Consider the following 24,021-nt stretch of genomic DNA (forward strand, 5'->3'; position numbering starts at 1 on the left):
GGCCTGAAGGCAGCTCTGATCCAAATACACTGCCACCAAAGGGATCAAAATCCAAGCCATAGCTTAGTGTCCCAGCCATGACTCCTTTCCTTCAGACATGCCCTTCTCCCTGCCATGCCAGCAGATGAAAGGAGAATAGCAGTGCCTATGCTGGCTCTACAACATCAAAGGACACTTTCCACTGGCTGATCCTGCTGGTGCTAGTCACACCAACTCTAGGTCTGAATGCTAACATTGAGCATAGCAGGAGGATCCTGCATTGATTTCCAGAGATGCTGCACCACCCTATCTGAAAATGCTGATCTGATCTGACAAGAGACTCTGAAAATGTGCTCAGTTGATACTTTTTTTGCTTATTTCCTCTAAAATTCAGCTCTGCAGTCTCAACCCAAGCTCAGCCTGCCAGGCCAGGGCTCAATTTTTCTCATGCGTGATCACTAGTATACATTCTGCAGACCAAAGCTTCCCTTGTTAGCACTTGCCAACCACATGGTCCTGTGTAAGTTTGCAGAGGAATAACTCACTGGAGCTCCATAAACAGCTCCTTTCCTGTGGGATAAGGAGACAGGGACTTGCTCATTTGCTCTTAGCCGTTAGTTCTGCAGGGCAAATGAGACTAAAAGCAGCGAAAGCTTCCTTCAATGATTACAGCCAACAGCTGGGCCCCTGACTCTGCACAGGGGCAGATCTGCTGAGAAAGGAGGAGGTGCCATTTTTATACAGCGCAGAACTGCATTTTACCACATACATGGGACTGCAAGCTTGAGGAATTGTTAAGCAACAGAGAAGTTACTAAGATAGTAGCATATCCTCCACTGCTGAAAGGATGGCTTCTCCCTCCTTCACTGCATCCGTTGATGAGTTTAGTAAAGCAATAATGCTTGCATTCTTAGGGGATGCAGCCTCTTTCCAGTGGCACACATAGCATCCATCATTATTAAAGTTAGGGAACACGCCTTGAAAATTCTGTTATGGAGAAGGCACTTTATCAGGGTTGGCCTGAAACGTTGCCTTTCCTCTCACAAATAGGGCGTAGAGTCCTCCCTGAAATGCACGTTCTGCATTAGGGCCTGACTCTGCCATGTGACTCCCCTTGACATGTGAGGAGCCCCTCTGATGTCACTGGGCCTGCTGCTGTATAAGGTGCTAATCAGCATGAGGGTGGCAGAAGCAGGCCTTGAAATTCTTTTCCTTCTGTTCTGCATCGTGTACCTGCTCTCACCGTCCCAGGCCAGGATGTGTGGAACATATCCAGCCAGCAACGCGGCTGTCACAGTGAAATTGGGCAATTTTCACTTGGCTGCTGAGCAGTGGCCTGTCCAGCTATCTAGAAACTTACCATTTCCTGCTGATGCCTTTTGTGCAGACAGCACAAGTGCCTGATTGTGAGCAAGGCAGAAAGGAAAGACAAGAAAAGAACCCACCAATACCACTAACAGGGAGGGCTCAGAAGGCAAAGAGTTGGGCAGGACTGGAAGGTGTGGGCGGGGGGAGGGAGAATCAAAGCAAGTCCCCTTCCACATCTTGCAGAACATTTGAATGGAGATAAATTGTGCAAGTCTGTGACTGAATCCTAGCAGCGAAGGCAGATTTTTTTTTCGTACATCTTCACCCTCAAATTATGAAGCTTGAAAACAACCCCAGCTCTCCTGGCTCTGGGTTTCATTCCAAATGAAGACCAGTTTAGTCAGGTTAGTTTGGCCCTTTTACATGCAAAACTTGGAAAATTCTCATAGTATCAGTTGGAAGTTGGGTAAAACCTGATGATTTTAACTATGTTTTTGGTTCATTTGAAGCCAGAAATTTATAGTGAAATGCAGGAGCTCAAACACATGTGAACTGAAACAGGTACGGGTTGCACATGGAGATCATTGCTCTATGCATCCATGACAAGGTCGTCATCTTATTGCATTAATAACCAGTGAGGATGCTGTGCATGAGTCCTGAAATTTCAGACCAGAAAGCACAATTGTGTGCAAGTAATTCTCACATACAGCTACCTCGACTATACATGCCATCATAGTAATTGAACATGCAATAGCCAGTTAGATGTCTAACAGATAATTTGGATATGCAACTGCAGTAATTATATGCACAAATTATGTGGCACACTTTTGCACACCCATTTCTAAATATACCTTTTGATATTTCATGATTCCGATACTGCCGCTGCTCCCTTGACATCCTTGGGTACCCTGTCAGATTTTGGTTTGTATCCATAGCAGGTCAGTGAAATACACTGGCTGCTCCTACAGGAAGGGGGAGGCTACAAGCTGTAGTAGAACTCAGGGCACTCATAGCCATAGCAGGATTTTGAAGGAGGAAAAATACTTACACAAAAGCATGAGCTTTACTAGATGTAACTGGTAGGCAGGAAAACTATAATGACTAAGGGAAAGACAAGACCTTGTAGCTTTAATATCAAATCATTAACTACAGAGAAGAACTCTCTGCCCTAACAGACAGGCATGGGCAGTGCAGATGTACCTGCCCTTCTCCCCTTGAGCTCACAACTGGCATGCTTTTATCCTTCATGATTATCAGGTTTGTCTGACTGCTTTAAGCATGTGCAGAAGAGACACAGTGGTGGACAAAACACCTAATCCTCTGGCTGAGGACTACTTTGGAGCAGTTATTGGATATAGGCATAGAAGAAACACACTAGATTGACAGGGGGATTGTGGCTTTATAATTGTATAGCTTGTTATAATAAGTATTTTTGGAAATTAAGGGTAAAATCCACAGCTTTGTAGCAGAGTAAAAGAGAACTATTTTAAAAGCCACCGTCAGCCCTCGAAATGCCACCATCTCTTACCTTACACGTCAGTCGTTGCTGATAAGAAAGGGAGGATGTTCAGTTCTGTAGTGATGTTTTTCAAGTATGTACTTGAAGTGAAAGATCATAGAGTATATATGGAAAAGACCAGTGCCCTGATTCAGCACAGAACTAAGTGCAGTTCTAGCAGCACAAGAGGGGGAAGCAGACAGAATTTACCGCAAACAACAGAAGAATCATCTGGTATGGGGGTGGTTGCTGGGGTTCCCACACCCAATGGCTCAGAGGCAGCCTCTGATAGAATTCTTGGTGCCCTTCGGGCTTCTTCCTAAGCCTGGGCCTGGGAACTGTCCTAGACAAGCAACTTCCTAAAATTCTTGGGAGCTACAGACATGGGTAGGGATAGTCCTAAGAGCAGAGGCTTCTCTGTGTGAGAAGACATATTTGCAGCAAGTCTAGACTGTCTATTCTCATGCACACATGATCCTCCACTCTGAGAAGGGACTGCTGGAAAGTAGCAAGCAGTCCAATCACAAACAGGAGTGGAGCAGAAGGGAAGGAGACAATGAGGGAGAACGGGACACTGAAGAAGCTGGTAACCAAGTTCAGTTTCTGACTCCACCTCCCCTCTGTAGTGTTTGGTGGATGAGTGCAAAGATTGCCAGGAGGCTGCTCTCCTTATGGGATGCGTTGTCTATTTCTGTCTATTGAAAGCTGAGTAATTTCCGAGATTGATATCCTGAGGACGATGACCTGGAAAAACTATTTTGGGTAGGAACTCTGGAGTGTCTTGATAACCACTGATCTGGAAAATAAGGAGGGAAAGTGTATCTGCCAGACAAAGCATTTCATTCTTAACCATTCTGGCTGGCAGCTTTGATAGAAAGGAAAGTATAAGATCATAGGTTAAGGCCAGTGGGTCAGACCATCATGACCATCTAGTCTGACCTCCTGGCTAGCACCGGCTAGAGAACCTCAGCCCAGTGATCTGTGGTTGAAATTGGACATGTCTTTCTAAAATCTAAGTTCTATCTTGATGGACACCCCACAATATCCCTGGGTCAGTTGTTCCAACGGTTAATTACTATCTCTCTCTGTGCCTTCTGTCTAGTCTGAATTTGTGTAGCTCCAGCTCCCAGTGATTGGATCTTGTTCTGCCTTTGTCTGCTGGACTGAAGAGACCTCTGCTATCAGAGAACTCCTCTCCATGTAGGTACTGGTGGCTTGATCACGGTCTACTTCTGAACCTTCTCTTGGATAAACGAAATAGCTTTAGCTTCTTTGGTCTCTCACTGTAAGGTGGGTTTTCTAGATCTTGAATCATTCTTGTAGCTCTTATCTGAGTCCTCTGATTTATCAAGATCTTGTTTGTTTTTTTCCTAAGTGTGACCACAGTATTCAGTAATGGTCTCACTTATGTCACAGACTGAGATAATATAATCTCCCGACTCCTACGTACTCCAGTCTCTTAGTAGCTCTCAGACACCACATTGCTCTGGGAGCTAATGTTCAGATGGTTTCCACCAGGACCACCCAAGAGTCTCTGCTTTCCTTTCAGAGTCTCTGCTTTCCAAAATAGTGTAAGTGTGAACTACATTCTTGTTCACAGATGCATTTGGCTGTATTAAAACTGATATTGTTTTAAGTATGTTATATCAATATGGTTACTTTTATCAGCTGACCTTGTGATCTCATCAAATTTGTTTGACAATACCTATTTTCCATAAAACTGTTGGCATTCATTATGCTGCCATATTTTAATTATTTACTGATTGATGTCAGGCTAACTGGCCTGTAGTTACCTTTTTAAAATACGGGCACATTAGCTATATTCCAGTCCTCTGGGACTTTCCCAGTATTCGAGGGTTTGTTAAAAATGAATATCAATGTGTCGGAGATTACCTCAGCCACTATTTTTTAAACTTTTGGGTGTAAGCTCCCTGGTCCTGCTGACTTAAAAATATTTAACTTGAGCATTTGCTGTTTGTAGTTACATTTGGTTAAGGAAAAAGGTGCACGAGGCAGTCTCTTCGGTGAACAGGGCCCCCAGGGCAGCCTCTGCATGTAGCTGGCAGATTGCTCCCCAAATGGTAGGCTGTTAACTGTGGATCAGAGAGATTAAGTCTTGACTGCAGGGTCTGAGCCAAGGGAGTGATACATCGTGTAGAGTCTGTCCCCAGTGCTGGAGGTGTGAGAAGGAGCAAGAGCTCTTTTACTAACAGTAATTCTGCCAGGCTGATTTGGGGGTCCTGGGTGCCCTTGTGCTGACGGGGACCGAATGAGCAGGACATCCAGGTAGCAGAAGCTGTGACTACCCTCCTGCCCAACGCAGACAATAAGTGTCACTGGTCAGCAATACCCTTGGCCATTTGAAATGCAACCTGTCTGGACCCAAGGCACTGGGATCAGCCACACCCTTAGCCCCATGGCCACAGTGCAGGGTTGGGTCCTGACTGGTGGTGTGGAGAAAGGGAGGAGGAGAACCCCAGCGAGAGCAGAGCGGCTGAGAGAAGCTGCTTGTTGTGGTAGCCCGTGCCTAGACCCACGCCTGTATGGATGGAGTCTGGAGGGCACTAAGAATTCTACCACTGGCTGCTTCTGGGTCATGAATGTGCATGGGAAGCCTAGCAGTCAGCCCCCAGGCCAGACGGCTCTGTGGAGGAGAACAACTCTGAACATAAGCACTGAAGAGTTCTACTTGCTTAAGTAAATCCGTGTCAGAGACAATTGCCAAAACAGAGACAATTGCCAAAGCTTAGGTCTGTGTATGTACAGTGCCTACCACCATGGGCTCATTCCTGAGTGGGTATTTGAGTTGCTCCAGTATGGACCCTGTATTGCCAAAGTCAAGAGATCAAGAATCATGTCAAAAAGTAGGAGATTGGCCACACAAACCATGAGATTTTAAAAACAGCAGCAAGCTATGCTTTCTAGTCTTTTGATTTTTAACTCCCCTCTAATCCTCTGGCTGTGTGTGTGTGTGAGGATTTCAGGTTGGAAGTCAACCATTAATGCACAAGGCAAAATGCACATCTTCCTAGCTGTTCAGAAGGAGACTCCACTCTCTTGCCCCTATTCCCATGCACTTCTCAACCTCTTTGCCCCCACACCCTTCAGCCTCTCCTTCCCCCCACATTCCTCTGCACTCCTATTCCTTTGCAACTTTTTAATCAAGCTCCTTGTCCCCCTCACTCTCTCCATCACAGGATCTTTGCTGCTCCTTACAGTCCCTAGGCCCTGTCCAGCCCCCTGAACCATACAGTGGCAGTCATATTGCCTATGGGCTTGGCTTCAGTCTCATTGAAACAATGGGAGGTGGCAGACAATTTTCTCAAGGGCAGCCTCCCTTCCCCATGCAGACAGACTGTAGGGAAATGGTGCCTATCATGTTGGCTTCAGCCCCATTCACTGGCATGGCAGATGGCGGCCATTTGGAATAAGTGAAAATCCCTGTGTTGGCACCTTTCCTCATGTATTCATGAGACAGGTAAAAACAACCCAAAATCATGAGAACTGTGATAAAATTGTGAGCGTTGGCCATATTGCGGACAGAAATAGCAACTACTAATACCTTACACAGTGATTTTGTACAACTGTAGGAATCCTGGTGCCATTCACCCCTTCTGTAAATGGGGTAATAATGTTCCCCTAGCTGCCAGGAGCATTGTGAGGGTAACCCAGGCACCCCTGCCAGCTCTACAGCCACCACGATGCTGTGGGATATGTAAGGCCCACTTGTTGGAGGACTCAGCTGAGGGGCACAATAGGGGAACTTGTGCCACTGCTGTCTGCATTCTGTGTGCTCTATGGATCGGCAGCTTCAGTTACTGGTGCTCTGCAGGGATCACCGAGAGCGACAGTCTTGTTTGGCAGGTATGTTAAGTGGAGGTGGAAAGGAACCAACAGTATTCCTTTCAATACATCTAGTTGTTAATCAGGTGGGCTCTGAAGCTGGTAGAGACCATAACGACCCACCTGACTGTGGATCACCTGTGGCCCAATCAGCAACATACTACAGAGCTAGTTACGCTTCAACATAGGTAGCTCTTTCACTGAATTAACCTCCCCAACAGCAGCTGTCATCAGCATGCTTCCCTGGGCTCTAGGATTGCAGGCAGACTCCAAGAGTCAAATGCAGCCACAATGTTACTGTAATGAGGGGAGCTGCATCTGCAGGTACTAAGCCTGTGGGTCATGCTGCAGTGCTGGTCATATATGGGCCCGTCTAATGCCAAAACACCATGGTTCTGTACATTGCTACCTTTCCAGCCTTAGAGCAGGAGAGTGTTACCTGCTGTGAGACTCTCAGCACTAAGCCCATTTAGAAGAGTGTCACAGTCATAGAAGCAAAAAAGATCAGGGTTGGAAGAAACTTCAGGAAGTCATCTAGTCCAATCCCCTGCTCAAAGCAGGACCAATCCTAAGTAAATCATCCCAGCCAGGGCTTTGTCAAGCCACACCTTAAAAACCTCTAAAGATGGAGATTCCAACACTTCCCTAGGTAACTCACTCCAGTGTGTCGTCATCCTCCTAAGGAAAAAGTTTTTCCTAATATCCAACCTAGACCTCCCTCACTGCAACTTGAGCCCTTTGCTTCTTGTTCAGGCATCTACCACCGAGAACAACCTAGCTCCATCCTCCCTGGAACCCCCTTTCAGGTAGTTAAAGGCTGCTATCAAATCCCCCCTCACTCTTCTCTTCCGCAGACTAAATAAGCCCAGTTCCCTCAGCCTCTCTTAAGTCATGTGCTCCAGCCCCCTAATCATTTTTGTTGCCTTCTGCTGGACTCTCTCCAATTTGTCCACATCCTTCCTGTGGTGGGGGGCCCAAAACAGCACACAATACTACAGATGTGGCCTCACAAGCGCTGAATAGAGGGGAAAAATAATTTCCCTTGATCTGCTGGAAATGCAGTCCCTCACTTCTTGCCCAGCCATCCCCACACAACCATTGTCGTGTCTTTCCTTGGGTTAATTCAAAACAAAGAGATGGGTCTGGAACTGGCTTCAACACATGAAGGGAGGTAAAGTGCCTATTTGCTCTACCCTTATTAAACAGCATGGGTGCTGTCCTAGAGCCATAGCCCATGACAGACAGATCCCTTTTCATTCATTATGCTGAACATGACAACCATTCCTGTGTTTTCCCCCATCTATTTCCATACTTTCCCATTTTTCTCTGGGCAGGGTATTGCCACAGCACATCAGCACAGGCTGGAATGCTGCAGCGTCCTTCCAAGACATTACTTTGGGGGGGGGGGGGGGGGGGGTGCACAAGCAGACCAAGGTCCCAGGAGTTTGCAGCAGGTAGTGCGTACAGCTGGGCAGGAGTATCAGGTCTTTTTTAGGGTAATGGCATTGCGTCTTTCATCTGCCTGACTATACACTGCACAGAACTGCCATTGGGCAGCACACCACCAAAATCCCCTGCTACTCATCTCCAAAGAAGGGGTGAGATAATGGCTGCATTTGACTCACCAGAGGAAATGGGAGTTTGTCTGTCTTCTTGGTAGAAAATTCTGAGCTGAATGTCCAGCAGGATTAAAAAGAGGTGTAGTTTAACTCCCACTAATCTTAACAGGCTCTGAATGTCTTCCCAATTCATGCTGAAATATCCCTGATATGTAATAGAAATGTGTGAGGAAAAAATAAAAGGAAACACCTACCCCTTACTTAATGGTTTGCTGCCTCTGAGTCCATGAATTCAAGTCAAAGAGCAGAGCTGGCGTTGCCTTCCTGGACTAGGCGGTAAAGGAGGGTATTGCTACTGAAGTGGTGGGGGGGGGAGGAGCTTAGGACAGCACATGATAGAATGGAGACAGGATAAATGGATGTGTAACTGCTGTCAGTGTCAGAGTGCAGCAGATGGAGAGTGGTGCGTCCTGTGGGTTGGATAAAGGTGCCTGAGGGGACCCAAAATGATTAAGAGATTATGGTGTTTTACAGACAGGAAGAAAGGAAAGAATGAAGAGGGGGAGGCAGAAGACAGCCTGATTCCCACAGCAGTGCCACTGACTGGCAAATCGCTCTGCTCCTGGAGCTGCGCTGTGTCATGGCTCCTGACTGCACCTCTGTACATGCACTGCTGTGCAGTCACCATACTCACTTTATTACCTGTCTGCTGTAATGCTTCATACTAATACAGGAAGCTAGAACAGGTCAGCTGGCTCTGCTTAGACTGGGCTAGCCCAGCTCTGGGCAAACAGGAGCTAGATCACCTGCCCACAGCAGGTCAGATGAGCCACCGTAGAAACAGGAGATAATGCCATTCTCCCCAGCTGTGACTACCTGCACACATCCTGTCACCACTGAAAGCCAGGGCCCTTTAGCACCACAAATGGACCTCTGGTGTGTGAGCTAAAAGAGAACTTGTTTAGCTGTAAGAGAGCTGGGGGCTCTGATGTCTGGATACAGCGAATGGTCCCTTGCTCTAGGCCCATGTGTTAAACGCTGATGCTAGAACTGTGAGTAACTCCTTAGTCTCAGCTAGAACCCAGGAGATGCCAGCTGGTGCTTTATTGCCTTTAAATGCACTGCAGTGTCATCGCACTGGGTAGGCCATTGTTATTTCTTTTAACCTGGGAGGGTGAGATGTTCCAAGAGATGCAGCACAGAACTTGTAGTCCTTGGGGGGGGGAAGCAGGTTTAAGCAACCTTTGCTCTGTCCTGAGCATGGGCTGCTTTGGGGACTGGAGAGGCCCTGGCATAACGCAGACAGCCCTGGGGACCTGGCTAATTATGGCAGTCTCCCCATGCTGTGCGATGGGCTGCAGCACTGCCTCAAGGTGACATCGTGCTGCATGCTCTGGCTCTGTCTGTGGTACACCTCTCCTGCCCTCAGCATGCCCCCTACACCAGGGCTTGTATAGGTTTCCTCTCCACACTATCTGCAGTAGGGGATCTGCTTCCCCAGAAGTAGGGCTGCTAGGGACTCTTTATGCCCTTTCAACCAGAGTAAGGGTGGATATGAGATGCTCACTCAGAGTTTGGACAGGACTTGTGGTACTGGAAATAATCCCATCTAAGGCTCCAGTATCATGACAATCTCTTGCTTGGTACAGTACAAATGAGGAAATTACTGCATGGGCACATGGGCCATGATCTGCCCTGAGATGTGTATGGCTCATCTCCAATTCTGTGTGTCCCTGACCTCACTAGGGACTGAAATCTATCACTTCACTTATATTCCTGTTTGCCTGAACTTGGCCAAGCCACACGCATTATCTGATCTGCCTTCTCCCATGGGCATGCCACTGACTCTTCATAAACAGGAACATTTTTACTCCATGTGTGTGAATTTAGTAAAAACTGTCCCATTCTTCCTCTACTATCATCTCTCTCTAGTGGGTGAGGGCTCACAGTAGCATGACTGCTGGCTTTTACAGTACTAACCTGTACTTTTGAAACTCCTCAGCTATTAGCCACTAGGACATGGTATGGCTACTTCTCTTTTTAAAATCTCTTGACCATTATCCCTCCAAACCTGTAAGTCTGCAGTTGTGCTTTCGTTATGCTGAATAGAAATTTATCTCTGGTAACTCTTCATATAACAGCTAAAGTTATGGCACTTTCTTTTACATAATAATGATAGCTTATATTAATAAAAGTCCCTTTCATCTCTAAAAATTCCAGGCACTTGCACAAATTGAAATGTAACTGCAACTGGATGATTTTTTAGCAGCACATGGCAACTCAAAAAAAGAAGAAGGCAAAGGATTTCACACCTAAATTACACTCTGCACAGAATTTTAAGTAGGCAGAATGCCTAATTACGCAAATTAATGCATGATCAGAGACAACTGATAGTGGGAAAAGGGCCATAAGATCTAATGACAAGAAATGACCATGACTCTCAGGTTCACATCTTATTAGAAAGACAATGCCTCTAACGACAGAATGCTCCTTAGCACGAGGTTGGTTCACAACTGACTGAGAGACCGCTTCTGCATTCAGTCACCAGTGCCATGACCTGCAGCATGTAGGCATGTGTAGTCAGGTTCCTACTTGAAGAATGCTCTGGCCTAGCCACGCTTATCCTGTGAGAGCTCACTCAATTACAGCCCAGCATAGTTCTGCAGCGATGAGACTTTAACTATGTACAAGATCTAATCCTGATTCTGTTCACTCCATTTCCCAGAACTGTGAAAAATTAAAAGCTCTGAGCGAAATTATCAGATTTAGAATGGCTGATAAAGTAGCAATAAGGCTCTGTCAGACGCAGTTTATTACTCAAGTGAGATGTGACCAAGATGCACATTAAATTATTCTGTATCTTGCCTTTGCAAACTTGCTAGGGAAGGGAGGAGCATATTGATATGTACATTTCCTTGTAATTCACCGACAAAGTAAGTTTTCTGATGTTTTCTGTGTCTCAGTCACATTGCAGGTGCTGCCTGTCAAAGGCTATTTGACAAGGCAAGTACATATCTGTAATAATATGGCTTTCTTCCTGTAAATACCGGTATCTGAAAATCTCAACTGTTGTCCAAATCTGAAGTTTGTTTTTAAAGCAAAGCAGTTTACCCAATGTGAAGTTCAAGTAATGTTGGACTCAACTCTCTCCAACAAAAGGTCAGTTTCCATCTCATTAAATGGCCTCCAGAGTTTAACTGTTAAGTGTTGTCTCCTAGTCAGAGCAGGAGACAGAAAATCAGGGGTTTTTGTGCACCAGCAATGTGTGCTGTGAGCCATTGGTCAAGTCACTTTGACTCACCTTCTCAGTCTGTAAAAGGAGTAGAATATTATTCTGCCTTGTGGGGGTTAATCAATCAATTTTTAGAAAGTGCTTTCAGATCCTGAGCTAACATACTATAAAGCTCTCAACTGCTCTCCCAGTTAGCTTTAATAAGAAAGTTAAATATCTTAATTAAATACTGGCTAAATAGTATTGAGACAACTTTGCCATTGGCCAGATTCTGCTAATTCTGCTTTAGGGCCAGATTCTGCTCCTTCAGACATTGCAGATTGCACTCTGTGAATTGTTACTTGTAAAAAAAAAAAATGGACTGAGCCTGCTGTTATTGACCTCCATGGGAATGGGCCAAAAGTCTTTAAAGATACTATGGAACTTATCTAGAAAATCATTGCCTATTTGCAGCCGCCTTCAGCGCATGTCTGGACAAAAATGGGCAGGAGATGAGCAAACCCATTTTCTTTAATGACACTAGTTGAAAGAGAAGAAAACTCCTCTCCAGTGTTTTTGTAAACTCCACTTTCATTGTGGAAACACAAAGATATTATAAGATAACCCAAAGCTCTAGCCAGGAGGTGCCAGGGCCAGATGAGGCTGGGTGCTGTGGGCAAACATTCTCAGTGTAGGTCAGACATCACTGGGTGCATTTTAATGTGGGTCAGAAGCAGTCAGATGTCCTAGGCCAACATGTTCTCAATGTGGGTCAGATATGGCCTTGTGCCCTAGGGAAATGGGCTCTCAGTGGGTCAGAGGCAGCCATTCATGCAGGAAAACTCTGTGGCAAATCTGGAAACCTTTCACTCTTTTGCTAACTCGTTTTCCCCCGAAGTAGGGCTAGCAATGTAAGTATTTTGTGCAGAGCTCTCTGGAGTCTCAGCTCCTCTCTGGCGTGCTACCTTTAAACTCTTATTTGTTCACTAGTGGCAAATTGTTGGATTATGTGAGACATTGATTGCCATTTGCCCATTTTGCCAAACCACAGCTATTTTAGTCTGACTGGCAGCCTCCACTAGGAGAGGCTTGCCACGCTGGAGTCGTGAAGGTGTTCTAGGGCAGAGAAGCATTAGCATAGCTAGCATCAGGGAATCCCCAGCTAGCGCATGGCAAAAGCCATTGCTGTTAGCCCCTCATTTTCATGATTACAACGTTCAGTGGCATCTTTTGTTTACATTAAAAGTAAGTAATCCACTCCCCTTGAAAAGTCATTGGAACATATTACTAATAGCCTTCTAGAAACATCTCATAGCAAATAATCTGAGCACATGTAGCGCAAACTGTTTGGCACAGTGACAATTTAATTTTCAGTTTCTTTTCCCACCAATAGATCCCAAACAACACTAGAGCAGAATAGGGACCGAAGCCTGCAAGCTTAGTATGAGTTACAACAGAAGCACCAAAAACATCTGCAACTACTACCCTCTGTGCTGTTTCAATCTCAGTAGCCTGGTTTCATTTACAGGTTTGTAAATGCAGTCACCTGTGCGGCTAAGACTTTGAATGCTACTGTTACAGCTAAGTAATCACCCTCTCCAAACAGAGCTGTACAATGGAAAGGCTGACTAGTTAGGGAGTGTTCAGATCTGGGGCTTGGGCCAGGCCCAGCTATTCCTAGATAAGTGGACATACCTAACATGAAAGAATCAAGAAGTAATAGTTTGGCCCCAGAAATTGAACAGGATGAAGGAGGCCTATAGAAGGTACGATACACTGCATAGATTCATAGCTAGAATAAGGCCAGCAGGGACCATTGTGCTCATCTACTCTAATCCCCACCATAGCACAGACCATACGACCCACCCAGGGATTCCTGCATCCAGCCCACTTAGCATGTGGTTAAACTAGAACGGATCCACAATGTTGATTCCAATTATAATGGACAATCCACCACATCCCTGGGTAAGTTGTTCCAGTGGTTAATTTTCATCTAGTCACCAGACACTGCATACTCCCATTTCTACCTGAACTATCAAATGCTCCCTCCCATAACAATCCTGGACTCTCACCATGGTTGGGAAACATTACGTGCCACCTCCATGAGGCTCCTTGCTCCACCTATGCTCAGGGAGTGGAAGTGTGAGGCCAGGTCTCAGATGCTGCCAGCCACATGATTTTATACCCAAAGAGTAACACACAAGTACTCCCAGTGAGCAGTGCTTTACTCTGCTGGCATTTCCATATAAAGCAGTGGGGCTGTGCCTGGAGAAGGGATTGCTCTGTGTTAGCATGGGCAGAAGAACTGGGCTCAGAGCAACTAGAGCTGTGCCGTTGAGATTTGGCTCTAATGTTTCAGGGAAGCTCTGATCCAGATTCTAGTTCAAGCCCAAGGGGACTGTGTGGCCCAGTTTGTAGAACCTGTGTCTACATCCCAGATGGTTTACTCTGGTTTTGGTGAACCCCAGCAGACTGATCACCTGCAGGAGCCACTGGCCAACTAGACAGTCTGGAAGCCAGACAAGCACATACATCCACGGGATGCTCCCCATCAACCAAATCATATGTTTCCACCATAGCCCTTCCCCTGCACTAGTCCTTCGCTCATCCCTCCGCCTCCCACACTGAGTCAGACTCACTCATCTCACTACACACCATGTTGCAGGTGACAAGGCCACTGGCAGCTTGGCCACTCTGAGCCAGTACCCCGAGGGGAAGAAGGGGGAGAGCTAGAGAAGAATGAGGTTGGGGAGAGAAAGGGGAGGGAAACAGAGGCTAAGGATAAAACCCCAAAAGAAATGAAGGAGACCAGAAAGATCAGGAGGAGGAGCAAGTGCAGCAAAAAAGGGGAAGAGGAAGAAATAAGGCAGGATTCTGAGCAGGGGGCTTTTCAGGATCTGAGAGGAGCTGGGCCTGCAGCTGTGGGTAGACGCTATCGTGAAGGAGGTGGGGACTGAGGGAGCCACCGGGGGGGCACGGGGGTAATGCCTGGCATCCTGGAATGGGCTGGTACTTTGCTGCACAGTGGTGTGGGGGAAGGTTTTTGCTTGGGTGAGGCGGTTGATAGGAAGGAGTGGCCTCCCTTCTCTCTGGCATGGAAAGCCTTCTTTGGCCTATCTCTCATAGCAACGGGATCTGCTGAGAATTTCCCGTCCCATCAGCTCTAACTGGGCAACGCTTTCAGGTATGCCCTCGAGTGGACTGAGATGTTCGCAATTTGCCTGATGCACCCAGCCGTTTGGGAGCAGCCAAGCATGCTCAGCTTGCTGGCAGGCCATGGCCACAGTGAGTACTCGTCATCCATATTTAATTATTCCATTTGCTTGTTAATTTTTAACTACAGTACTCTTGCTATCAAGGGTCATTAGTGGTCCCAATTGCAGGGTTCAATGAGCAGAAAAGTGCTTGTGACAGAGCTACATTACTTGGTGTTTCTGCCTTCCACTTTGCTGTGCTTTCTGGGATGCGTTAGCGAGCAGACTGCTTCACCACCAGTTGTGAATAAAACATAGCCCTCCATTTGGAGTTAATTTTCCTTTTCAACCCTGTCACAGTCACTTTACTTCAAGCTGAAGTTCATGATATCACCTGAGTTTCTAAGTTTCCATGAATGATCTGAATTTCTGTATGGAACATCCCTGCATTACCAGCTGGAAGTGCTGGCTGCTTCCCACACCCCTTTCTAACTGCAGGCCTGGCACTGGCAAGCCAGCTGCATGGACATAAGTTGCCAAGGGAGAGGAAATCTTGGGTCAAGTGTTTCTGCCTCTCCAGGGCCATGGCCTGCTAAAATACTGAGTCAGCATGAGATTGGGTGGCCCCAAGTGGCAGCTCATGCTTATGGTCAGCCCTAGCCTATGCTCTTCCAGTTCAGGCCCCTCTCTTGAGAATCTACAGGCTAAGGGCCAACCTTTTCAAAAGCACTCCAGGCCCACAAGGGCAAACACTGGGAGCTGCTGGTGTTGAGTTCTTTTGAAAAACTGGGCCATAACCAATCAGCTCATTTTTAGAGTCCTCCCCCCACAACTGCCACTGTTTGAGCACTGATCCCTGCCCCTCTTGGGCAGAGGGAACGAGGAAAGGCTTTGGGTTTTATACCAGCTGGTGGACATGCTGCCAAGCCTGCTGCATTGGTGCCCGACATGATACCCTGGCATGGCTATTTGTCCACAGTGGTGTAAGTTGGCAATGGGGCACCAGCCAGTCCTGCCCTTTAATGCACTGGGAAGGACAAAGATTCCGAGTGGGGCAACAAGAGAAATTAACTCTTTGAGCAGCAGTATTTCCTCTGTCTGGATCTATTTTATTTATTGATACACACATGTACTTGCTCCCTGTTACCAAAGTATCTGTGCACCAGTGAGAACGTGAAATAAATACACGTCCTGTCCACAATGGAGCTGAAAGAATAGTCTCCTACTCTGAGTGCCCTGGGAGCCACAGGGCAGCCAGATGGAAGGAGATAATCCTGCACCAGGACTTTCAGGCCAGATCCAGGCTCTGACAGACTCTGGGAAGGAGTACAGTCTACCAGCACAGACCCTGCTCTGTGGAGCTCTGTCTGTACTAGAGAGCTACCTTGATGGTAGTTAACGTTAGTGTGTCTGCACAAAAGCCTTCACCCATGTGCTCAGTGGGGTTGGGGTTGTGCTCACAGCCTCCATCTCCAAAGCTTGACTCTTTTGAGCAGACTCTGGGGGGGGGGGTCTGTCCTGCTCACTGTGACAAGGCATTCCTGGCTAGATTCCTTCTTCTGGCAAGCACACCCACACAGGGAAGCAAAAAAAAGGAAGATCATGGGGGTTGGAGAGGTTGCTTTATCAGAAACAGCTGGGGTGTGATGAAGAACAGAGGACCATGTGGAAGGAAAAGATTTACATTCAAGCCTCTCAGGTGGTTACAAATTGGGAGGAGGGGAGTGGGAGAACTGAACAAAAAATGTAATCCAAGTACAGAGGGGAAGGTAAGTCCTCAGTACGCGTTACTTCTGGCTGGCTTGGCACTAACTGGGAAACGTGCACAGGATCTGCAGAGTGATCCATAGCCTGTATGTGGAGGCAGTCAGACTAGTTTGACTGAATTGTGGGACACAAGATCCAATGAATGTATGTCCATGTGGGTCCAAATCTCGTTTTTGGGGCAGCTCTCCTTACACACATCATTCTCCTGGAGAGAGAAAATGAACCACATGACAGATGTCAGTCATGTCGCTCAATGTGCTAATGGAAGTTGCTCAGATACCATGGTGACCCCTAGCTCTTGTGTTATGAGGAGGAGTAAATAACACTTCATTATTTACTTTCTCCACACCAGTCATGATTGTATAGACCTCTATCATATCCCTCCTTAGTCATCTCTTTTCCAAGCTGAAAAGTCCCCATCTCCCTCATATGGAAGATTTTCCATTCCCCTAATCATTTTGTTGCCCTTTTCTGTATTTTTTCCAATTCCAATATATCTTTTTGGAGATGGGGTGATCAGATCTGCATGCAGTGGATGCCAATGGATGATTACCTGTTCTGTTCGTTCCCTCTGAAGCCTCTGACATTGGCCATTGTTGGAAGACAGGATACTGGGCTAGATGGCCCATTGGTCTGACCCAGTATGGCTGTTCTTATTTTCAGTATTCAAGATGTGGGTGTACCATGGATTTATACAGAGGCAATATGATATTCTCTCTTATTATCTATCCTTTTCCTAATGATTCCTAACATTCTGTTAGCTTTTTTGACTAACACTGCACATTAAGTGGATGTTTTCAGAGAACTATTCACAAGGACTCCAAGATCTCTTTCTTGAGTGGTAACAGCTAATTTATACCTGTATGTATAGTTGGGATTATGTTTTCTGATGTGCATTACTTTGCATTTATCAACATTGAATTTCATCTGGCATTGTGTTGCCCAGTCACCCAGTTTTATGAGATCCCTGCATAACTCTTTGCGGTCTGCTTTGGACTTAACTATCTGGAGTGGCCAGCTCACAGCAGAGATTCATCTGGCTCCTGGCTCCTTTTCTGCAGGAGTCAGTGTCAGAAGGTTTCAACAACTAAGACTGCAGTCACTAAGGGTTCTGGCAAATAATTTTTCAGGGCAAGATCAAAAATGAGTTCTTCAGTTCTCTCTTCTACAGCATCATTTAAGAAGCTAGAACCCAACTTTTTCACTCCAGGGTGCCCGTATGCCAGACTAAGCCCTTGCCTGCACCGTGCATGGCTGCTCACCTTTCATTCAGCTGGGATCACCTGAACGCAGAGTATTTTTGGGACTGTTGCGAATCCTAGTCTCCTTGCTCATAGTAATACCCCCTCCTTATAGCAGAGCAGGATACGCTCTGCTCAAACTAATACCCCCTCCTTATAGCAGAGCTGGGTAGCAGCTGCAAAAATGTACCCTGGGCACCCCAGACCTAAGCTGGGGGGAATGATCCTTTCCCCCCACCTTTGTCTGCAATCTCAGCAGAACAACCAAGGATGTGACAGGCTAAGGAGCCTGGGCTCCTCTCTAGGGTGACCAGATGTCCCAATTTTATAGGGTCCGGCCTGCTATTTAGGGCTTTTTCTTAAATAGGTGCCTTTTATCCCCCGATCCCCGTCCTGATTTTCACACTTGCTATCTAGTCACCCCACTCCTCTCTCAGCACTGGAGGTAGCTCCTGGCCTGGAAGCACTGGTGGGTCAGATGAAGGGAGTATTATTTATCAGGCATCTTTCACCAGCAAACACCATCGCAGTACCAATTGCAGTTCCAGTACATTGGTCTGTCCACATTAGTGTGACATTCACACAGCGTCAGCTGCTCCTGCCTTAGAATATGGAGCACTGACATCTAGGCTCAGCACGTAATACTGAACTCCAGATGATGCAGCCTGTATGTAGTCTTGAGGAATCGCTCTGACATGGCTGGACACAGGTGGGCACATACAGTGAGCTACCCCGTTGGGTCTTACTCATGATTTGGTGACTCCCCCATTCCCCACTCAGCATAATGCAATGCTGCTGGGGTGGGAACTGAGCTGAGCTGCACAGGAGCAGAGGAGAGGCTAGGGTTTGTGCTGCTGTGGGAGCATGGAGTGGCTTTCAAGGACACAGCCACTGCTTTACCTACAGCTGCAGAGGCATGTCTGCAGCATGGGTGTGGTGTGGGGGAGAGCAGAAATCCAATCCATGCAACTTTGTCCATCCATACTACTCACTGTGCTCTGCTACCCACACCACCAGCGAGGCTGGGGGAATTACCAATCTCTATCACTGCCAGCTCTTCCTTTCATGCATGAAACCTCCCTCATCCCTGACCTACCAGCTGAGGCCATAGCCCTTCTCCTGGAGCCCTAGTCTCTGATATGCCAGTGCAGAATTCTGCTGCCTACCTCTGGGCTAGAATCACCACTGACCTTACAGATGTCCAACTCCAAATACACACAGACACATACCGCACTAATTGCCTTCCAGATTAGCTGCAAGTGTCAGTTTGGGCTGCACGGTATGTATATACTGGAGGTACACATCTACAGGGCTCTACAATACCCGGTAGATTCTTGAACTGCCTCCTAAGTCCTTTGGGTGAATGAAAGTGAAAGTATGAAGGAAGAGAGCAGTGTTTGGGATACATCAGGCAGTGTGTGCTGTCATCTCAGTAAGTCTGTCCCCACACGTCTCCTGAGGAGGTGTCAGCTTGATTGAGGTGAGATCATTAATCTTCTGGAGGAGTGTCTGTTAGCCAGAGGGGTTAGTTGAACAGTGTGTGCTGGGGGACCAGCTTTGAAAGGACTGGTGGTAAAGTGAGCGAAGTTGTGGCTGGTTGGTATAAATTACCTGGGCATGCAGTGAAGCAGGATAGGTGAAAGCAGGAGGAGGTAGAGCAGGTGCTAACTCCGCTGGGTACAGAGGGTACGGCGCCCACACTTCAGGGCTACTGGGATAAAGTGCAGGCACTGTGAGCTCATCTGCAAGAAAAGAATAAGGAGAGTTCATGGTTACAAAACAGCAATGTTCAAAACAACAGAACAAGAGAGCTTGCGTCACATCAATGGCAAAACAGCCTCAGTCAACTCCTCCTGCAACTGTTACCTAAGGAGCAGAGGAAAGAGCCAAAATTCTGCTCTGGAGGAGGGTATCAGAGCCGAGATCCTCTGTGACCAGAGCAGGACTGCGTGCTAATGTGAAATGGCAACGGTGGCAGAGTAGGTGATTGGGATGACAGCTAGCAGAAGAGACTTCCCTTCTAACAGACTTCTCTCTGAATGGGCTAGTGCGAGGGACCAGGGCTCCCACAAGGGGAACCGTTTATCTACCAGAATATTTAGCCCTTTCAAAACCGAGTGAGATGTGTTTCATTGTCACAGTGTCACAAGGAGAGAAGCTTAGAGTACTAATCGTGGGGAGCATTTCCCCTGGGATGGAGACTGTTAGCCATGGTACAGTCTGAGCAACAGGCATGATTTGCTGGGCCAGGACACTGCACCGTTTGGTGAGGACAGGCATCAAGCGGTAAAGGAAACACATAATCATTGTAACCAAATCCACACTGGACTTGCCCCTTCCTGCCCTAGGGCATCCTCCCACTCCACCTTGGGGCTCCTGCAGAAGTGGCACAGCACTGGCTCTGTGCATGGTGCACAGACCCCTTGAGCCAGGAGCACTCCTGCCCTATAGTCCCTTTGTGCCAGCCTGACTGGGGAAAAGGGGCCACAGAGCAATGATAAATTGAGCCCCACTGATCTAGAAGAAATCAAATCATTGCAAATACTGGGATTTACAGAGGGGCCAAGCATGTGTTCTGCTGGCTGGTAGGAAAGGGGAGCTGATGGTGTCATTTCTTTGGGAGTTAGTCAGGAACAGCAGCCTGGCTATGAAAACTGAGTGCTCAAACTATGTCCTGATTGGCTAGCTGGGCCTTTCCGTGGTTGTCATAGCCTTTTGTTAGCTGCCAAAGGTGCACAGCTGGGGCCTGATCACCAAGAGAAATCCCTCCGCCCATTACGTCATATGGAAATAAGGAACTATAAATGGAAATAGTGAAGCTCTACCCCTCCAGGCATCACAAAGACTGCAGAGTTTAAAGGTCAGTGCCTGTATCCTCACCAGTCAGGCACAGTACAAGTTTAACTGACAACAGCTACCTTACTCCTAGGCCTGCTGAATGCCATATCTCCACAGCAGGCAGGAGTGGACAGGGACATCTTCTGACTGCACTCTCAGCCATGGGGGAGAGAAGAGGAGAGAAAGGGATGGGCGGAGGTGCAGAAGAAGGCAGGTGAGTGACAACAGGAAGATGACTGGGGGGGAAATGGCAGCTAGTGGGCTTCTGGCCATGTTCCTGTCATTTTCTAAACTCATCAATAAATGGGGCCTCTATAAGTAACACCTCAGTGGGAACTATCTACAGGGCACGTATTAGCGCAGCCAGGGAAACAAAGGGCAGCAGAGCAGACTCAGATGGTTGGTAGTGACACCATGGCAAAGTTACAAAGGGATCTCACTAAACTGGGGGACTGCACAACAAAATGGCAGATGAAATTCAGTGTTGATAAGTGCAAAGTAACACACGTTGGAAAAAATAATCGCAACTGAACATGCAAAATGATGGGGTCTGAATTAGCTGTTACCATTCAAGAAAGAGATCTTGAAGTCACTGTGGATAGTTCTCTGAAAACATCCACTCCATGTGCAGTGACAGTCAAATGTTAAGAACCATTAAGAAAGGGATAGATAATAAAACAGAAAATATAATAATGCAACTGTATAAACTCATAGTATGTTCATACCTCAAATACTGTGTACAGTTCTGATCACCCCATTTCAAAAAAAATATTTTAGATCGGAACAAGTACAGAGAAAGGCAACAAAAATTATTAGAGGCATCCATATGAAGAGACATAAAAAAGACTGGAACTTTACAGCATAGAAAAGAGGCAACTAAGGGGGGATATGATACAAGTCTATAAAATCATGACTGGTGTGGGGAATGTGAATAAGGAAGTGTTATTTATGCCTTCACATAACAGAAAAACCTGGGGTCACCCGGTGAACTTAATAGGCAGCAGGTTTAAAACAAACATAAGGAAGTATTTCTTCACACAATGCACAGTCAATTGGTGAAACTCACTGCCAGGGGATGTTATGAAGGCTAAAACTATAACTGGATTCAAAAAAGAATTAGGAGGATAGGTCCATCAATGACTTTACACCAACATTGTCAGGGATGCAATTCCTGTGGAGCTCTGACTGTCCCTAAACCTCTGACTGCCAGAAGCTGGGACTGGATGACTGGTTATGGATCACTCCATAATTGCCCTGTTCCTCTGAGAACCCTACAGTTGTGGGTAGTGCATCATTTCAGTGTTTGTGGTTCCGGATTGGATTACATTTATTTGTAAAAACACTTTAGTTTTTTTCATATTTTTTCTTTTGGCAGGGCAGAGTTAAGGTTCTTCGGTGCCCTCACTGTGCATTTCACATCTTAACAACTTTGGCTTTCTTTTAAGTGTAATCTTAACTATGAATTATCCTGAGTTTATAACACTTGGTTTTGGGATAATTACAGAATCCCTGTAATGTTTTTCACTCTTAAATTACTGATACATACTGTCAACATAACTCCATGTTAAGGTGGCTTTTTTTGGTGAATTTTTTTAGTTTTTGTAAAATTATTAAAAATGTCATATGCGAATGCTACATAAGAAACCCCAGGAGCACGCTACCATGTGATATTTCTAATTGTTTGAAGATAGACATCCTTAAACTATAGTTTAACTGTTAACAGTTAAAGGCATATTCAGCAGGACACCAGACCAGCACAACAAAGCTGGAGTGCACCAAGTCACTGAGGCTGAGTTTATAGCCTGTTTTGCGTCACTAAAGCAACCAAGGCACACTGGTGAATCTAGCCCTAATTTGCAACTGACATATGGTTTAGAGGGCTGGGTTAAGGAGACAGAGGTAGCCTACTGCCTGAGTCCAGGTGTCTGTGCTTCAAAGGCTCCCGCTTTGCTTGTGTCTCAGCACAAAGTGGAGCTAAGGCAGCAGTCTATGAGGAATCTTTCAGGCACTGACACCTGGGCCAGCTGGTAGCCACAGCAAAGCAGCGACAGTGGGGTCAAATAATCTACCAGTGAAGATTCTGGACATACATCCAGTCTCCATCCTATCACTAAGTCATTACAGCCAACAGAGTTGTTGAATGCAGATTAGCTGTAGAGGACAAATGGTGACTGGTTGAGTTAACCTGTGATGTCAAACTGGCCTCACATAAGTGTTTCCTGAGCTGTTGGGCTGATCCTGTCTGTAGCCTGTATAATAATAGCAATTAGAGACAACTACCGTTAATGACTTAGCTAAATTTCTTTAAATATAGCCTGTACGCAAGATCATCATTAACTGTAACTACTGTATGTAGAGAGTTTGAAGAGTATGTGTTATTCTGGTGTTAAGATCATTTAGGACAAAAAAAAGCCTGGCAGATGCTAAATTTCTTCAAGGACCCAGTTTTTAATTCATTTTAACTCACATTAGATCCTCGTTAGCTGCGTGAGTCTTGCTAGCCCTAGACCCTTCCTGGACATGGGGGCCTCATCGGCCCTAGACTTTCCCCAGCCATAGGGACCTCGGCAGCTACAGGGGCCTTGCCAGCCTCAGACCTTCCCCAGACACATAGGCCTCACCAGCCCCAGACTCCTCCCTCCCCCACCAGGGATGGGGGAGCTAGACCTTCCCCAGCCACATGGGCCTCGCCAGCCCTAGACCCTCTCCAGCTGCAAGAACCTCTCCAGCTCTAGATCCTCCTCAGCTGCATGGGCCTCGCCAGCCCTAGAGAGGTGACAGCTTACGGTTTTTCTCAGAACTCAAAGGGTATTTCAGATGAGATGCAGCGTGGGTCCCAAGCCCTCATTGTTCAGTGGGTGCTGGCCTGACATTGTCCATCACATGTTATTCTCTGCAGAAAGCAGTATCTCTCCCAGGAGTCACAGGAGTTGGCAAGATAAGCTCGTAACCCACCCTTCCTCCCTGTCCCAACACCACACCATTTCCAAAAGAGGAGCTCTCTTCAGAGAGAAGTCCTAGGAAGCAGCTGGCATATAGTATTCAGACACAGCACTGTCAGGGATGGGAGGGCCAGCTTCTCAGGTGGTGTCAATCAGACAAATCATTGACATCAGTGGATCTGTGCTGATTTACGCCAGCTAAGGTTCTGGGACACAGTGTAGAAGCATGCAAGGAAGATGCAGCACAAGACCCTTTAAGCTGTTCTGCCTTACTGCATATCTGATAGGAACACCAGACTTGCAAAACTGCTGCAACTGCTAGATAATTCTCTTGTTTTAGAAGCTGTCTGTTTTAATTTACTGTTTTCCTAGAGTTAGTTGTGAGCCTTCAGTTTACTGATCAGTGTTTTCTATAAAGACTCACGGGAACTACATAGCTGTGAATGATTTAATAACATCATAAATTATTTGTTGGGTAACAACAGTGGGAAAAGGTACTTACCCAAAAAGATAAATAACGGTAGGGAAACTGATACGAAGTTTAAGCTTCTGATTAAATTGTGGAATTTATTACTCCCAGGGCCTGCATTCCTTACGCATACTGAAGTTTATTGGAGGTTTATTTACAGCTAATGCTTACG

At 46.4% G+C, this 24,021-nt stretch overlaps 1 protein-coding gene across 5 annotated transcripts in view; it reads right to left on the minus strand.

The window, feature by feature from the left end:
- The window catches only part of RBPMS (RNA binding protein, mRNA processing factor), a 151,597-nt gene that overhangs the window by 29,498 nt on the left and 98,078 nt on the right, over positions 1-24,021 (minus strand). For 2 of the 5 annotated variants that reach the window (XR_010921501.1, XM_067556971.1), the window contains exon 6: positions 19,212-19,342. The exons of 2 other annotated variants lie outside the window; for them this stretch is intronic. Coding sequence is in view for 1 of the 3 variants with exons in the window: in XM_067556971.1 (XP_067413072.1) it covers positions 19,212-19,342 (131 nt within the window). In the remaining 2 variants the exon portion in view is untranslated. Of the gene's footprint in view, positions 1-8,441; positions 19,343-24,021 lie in introns of all 5 variants that reach the window. One more of the 5 variants, XR_010921500.1, reaches the window with a different exon arrangement.

The sequence above is a fragment of the Emydura macquarii genome, unplaced genomic scaffold, assembly GCF_026122565.2.
Source record: "Emydura macquarii macquarii isolate MOO-44397 ecotype Brisbane River unplaced genomic scaffold, CSIRO-AGI_Emac_v2 contig_1790, whole genome shotgun sequence".
Taxonomy (NCBI): Eukaryota; Metazoa; Chordata; order Testudines; family Chelidae; genus Emydura; species Emydura macquarii.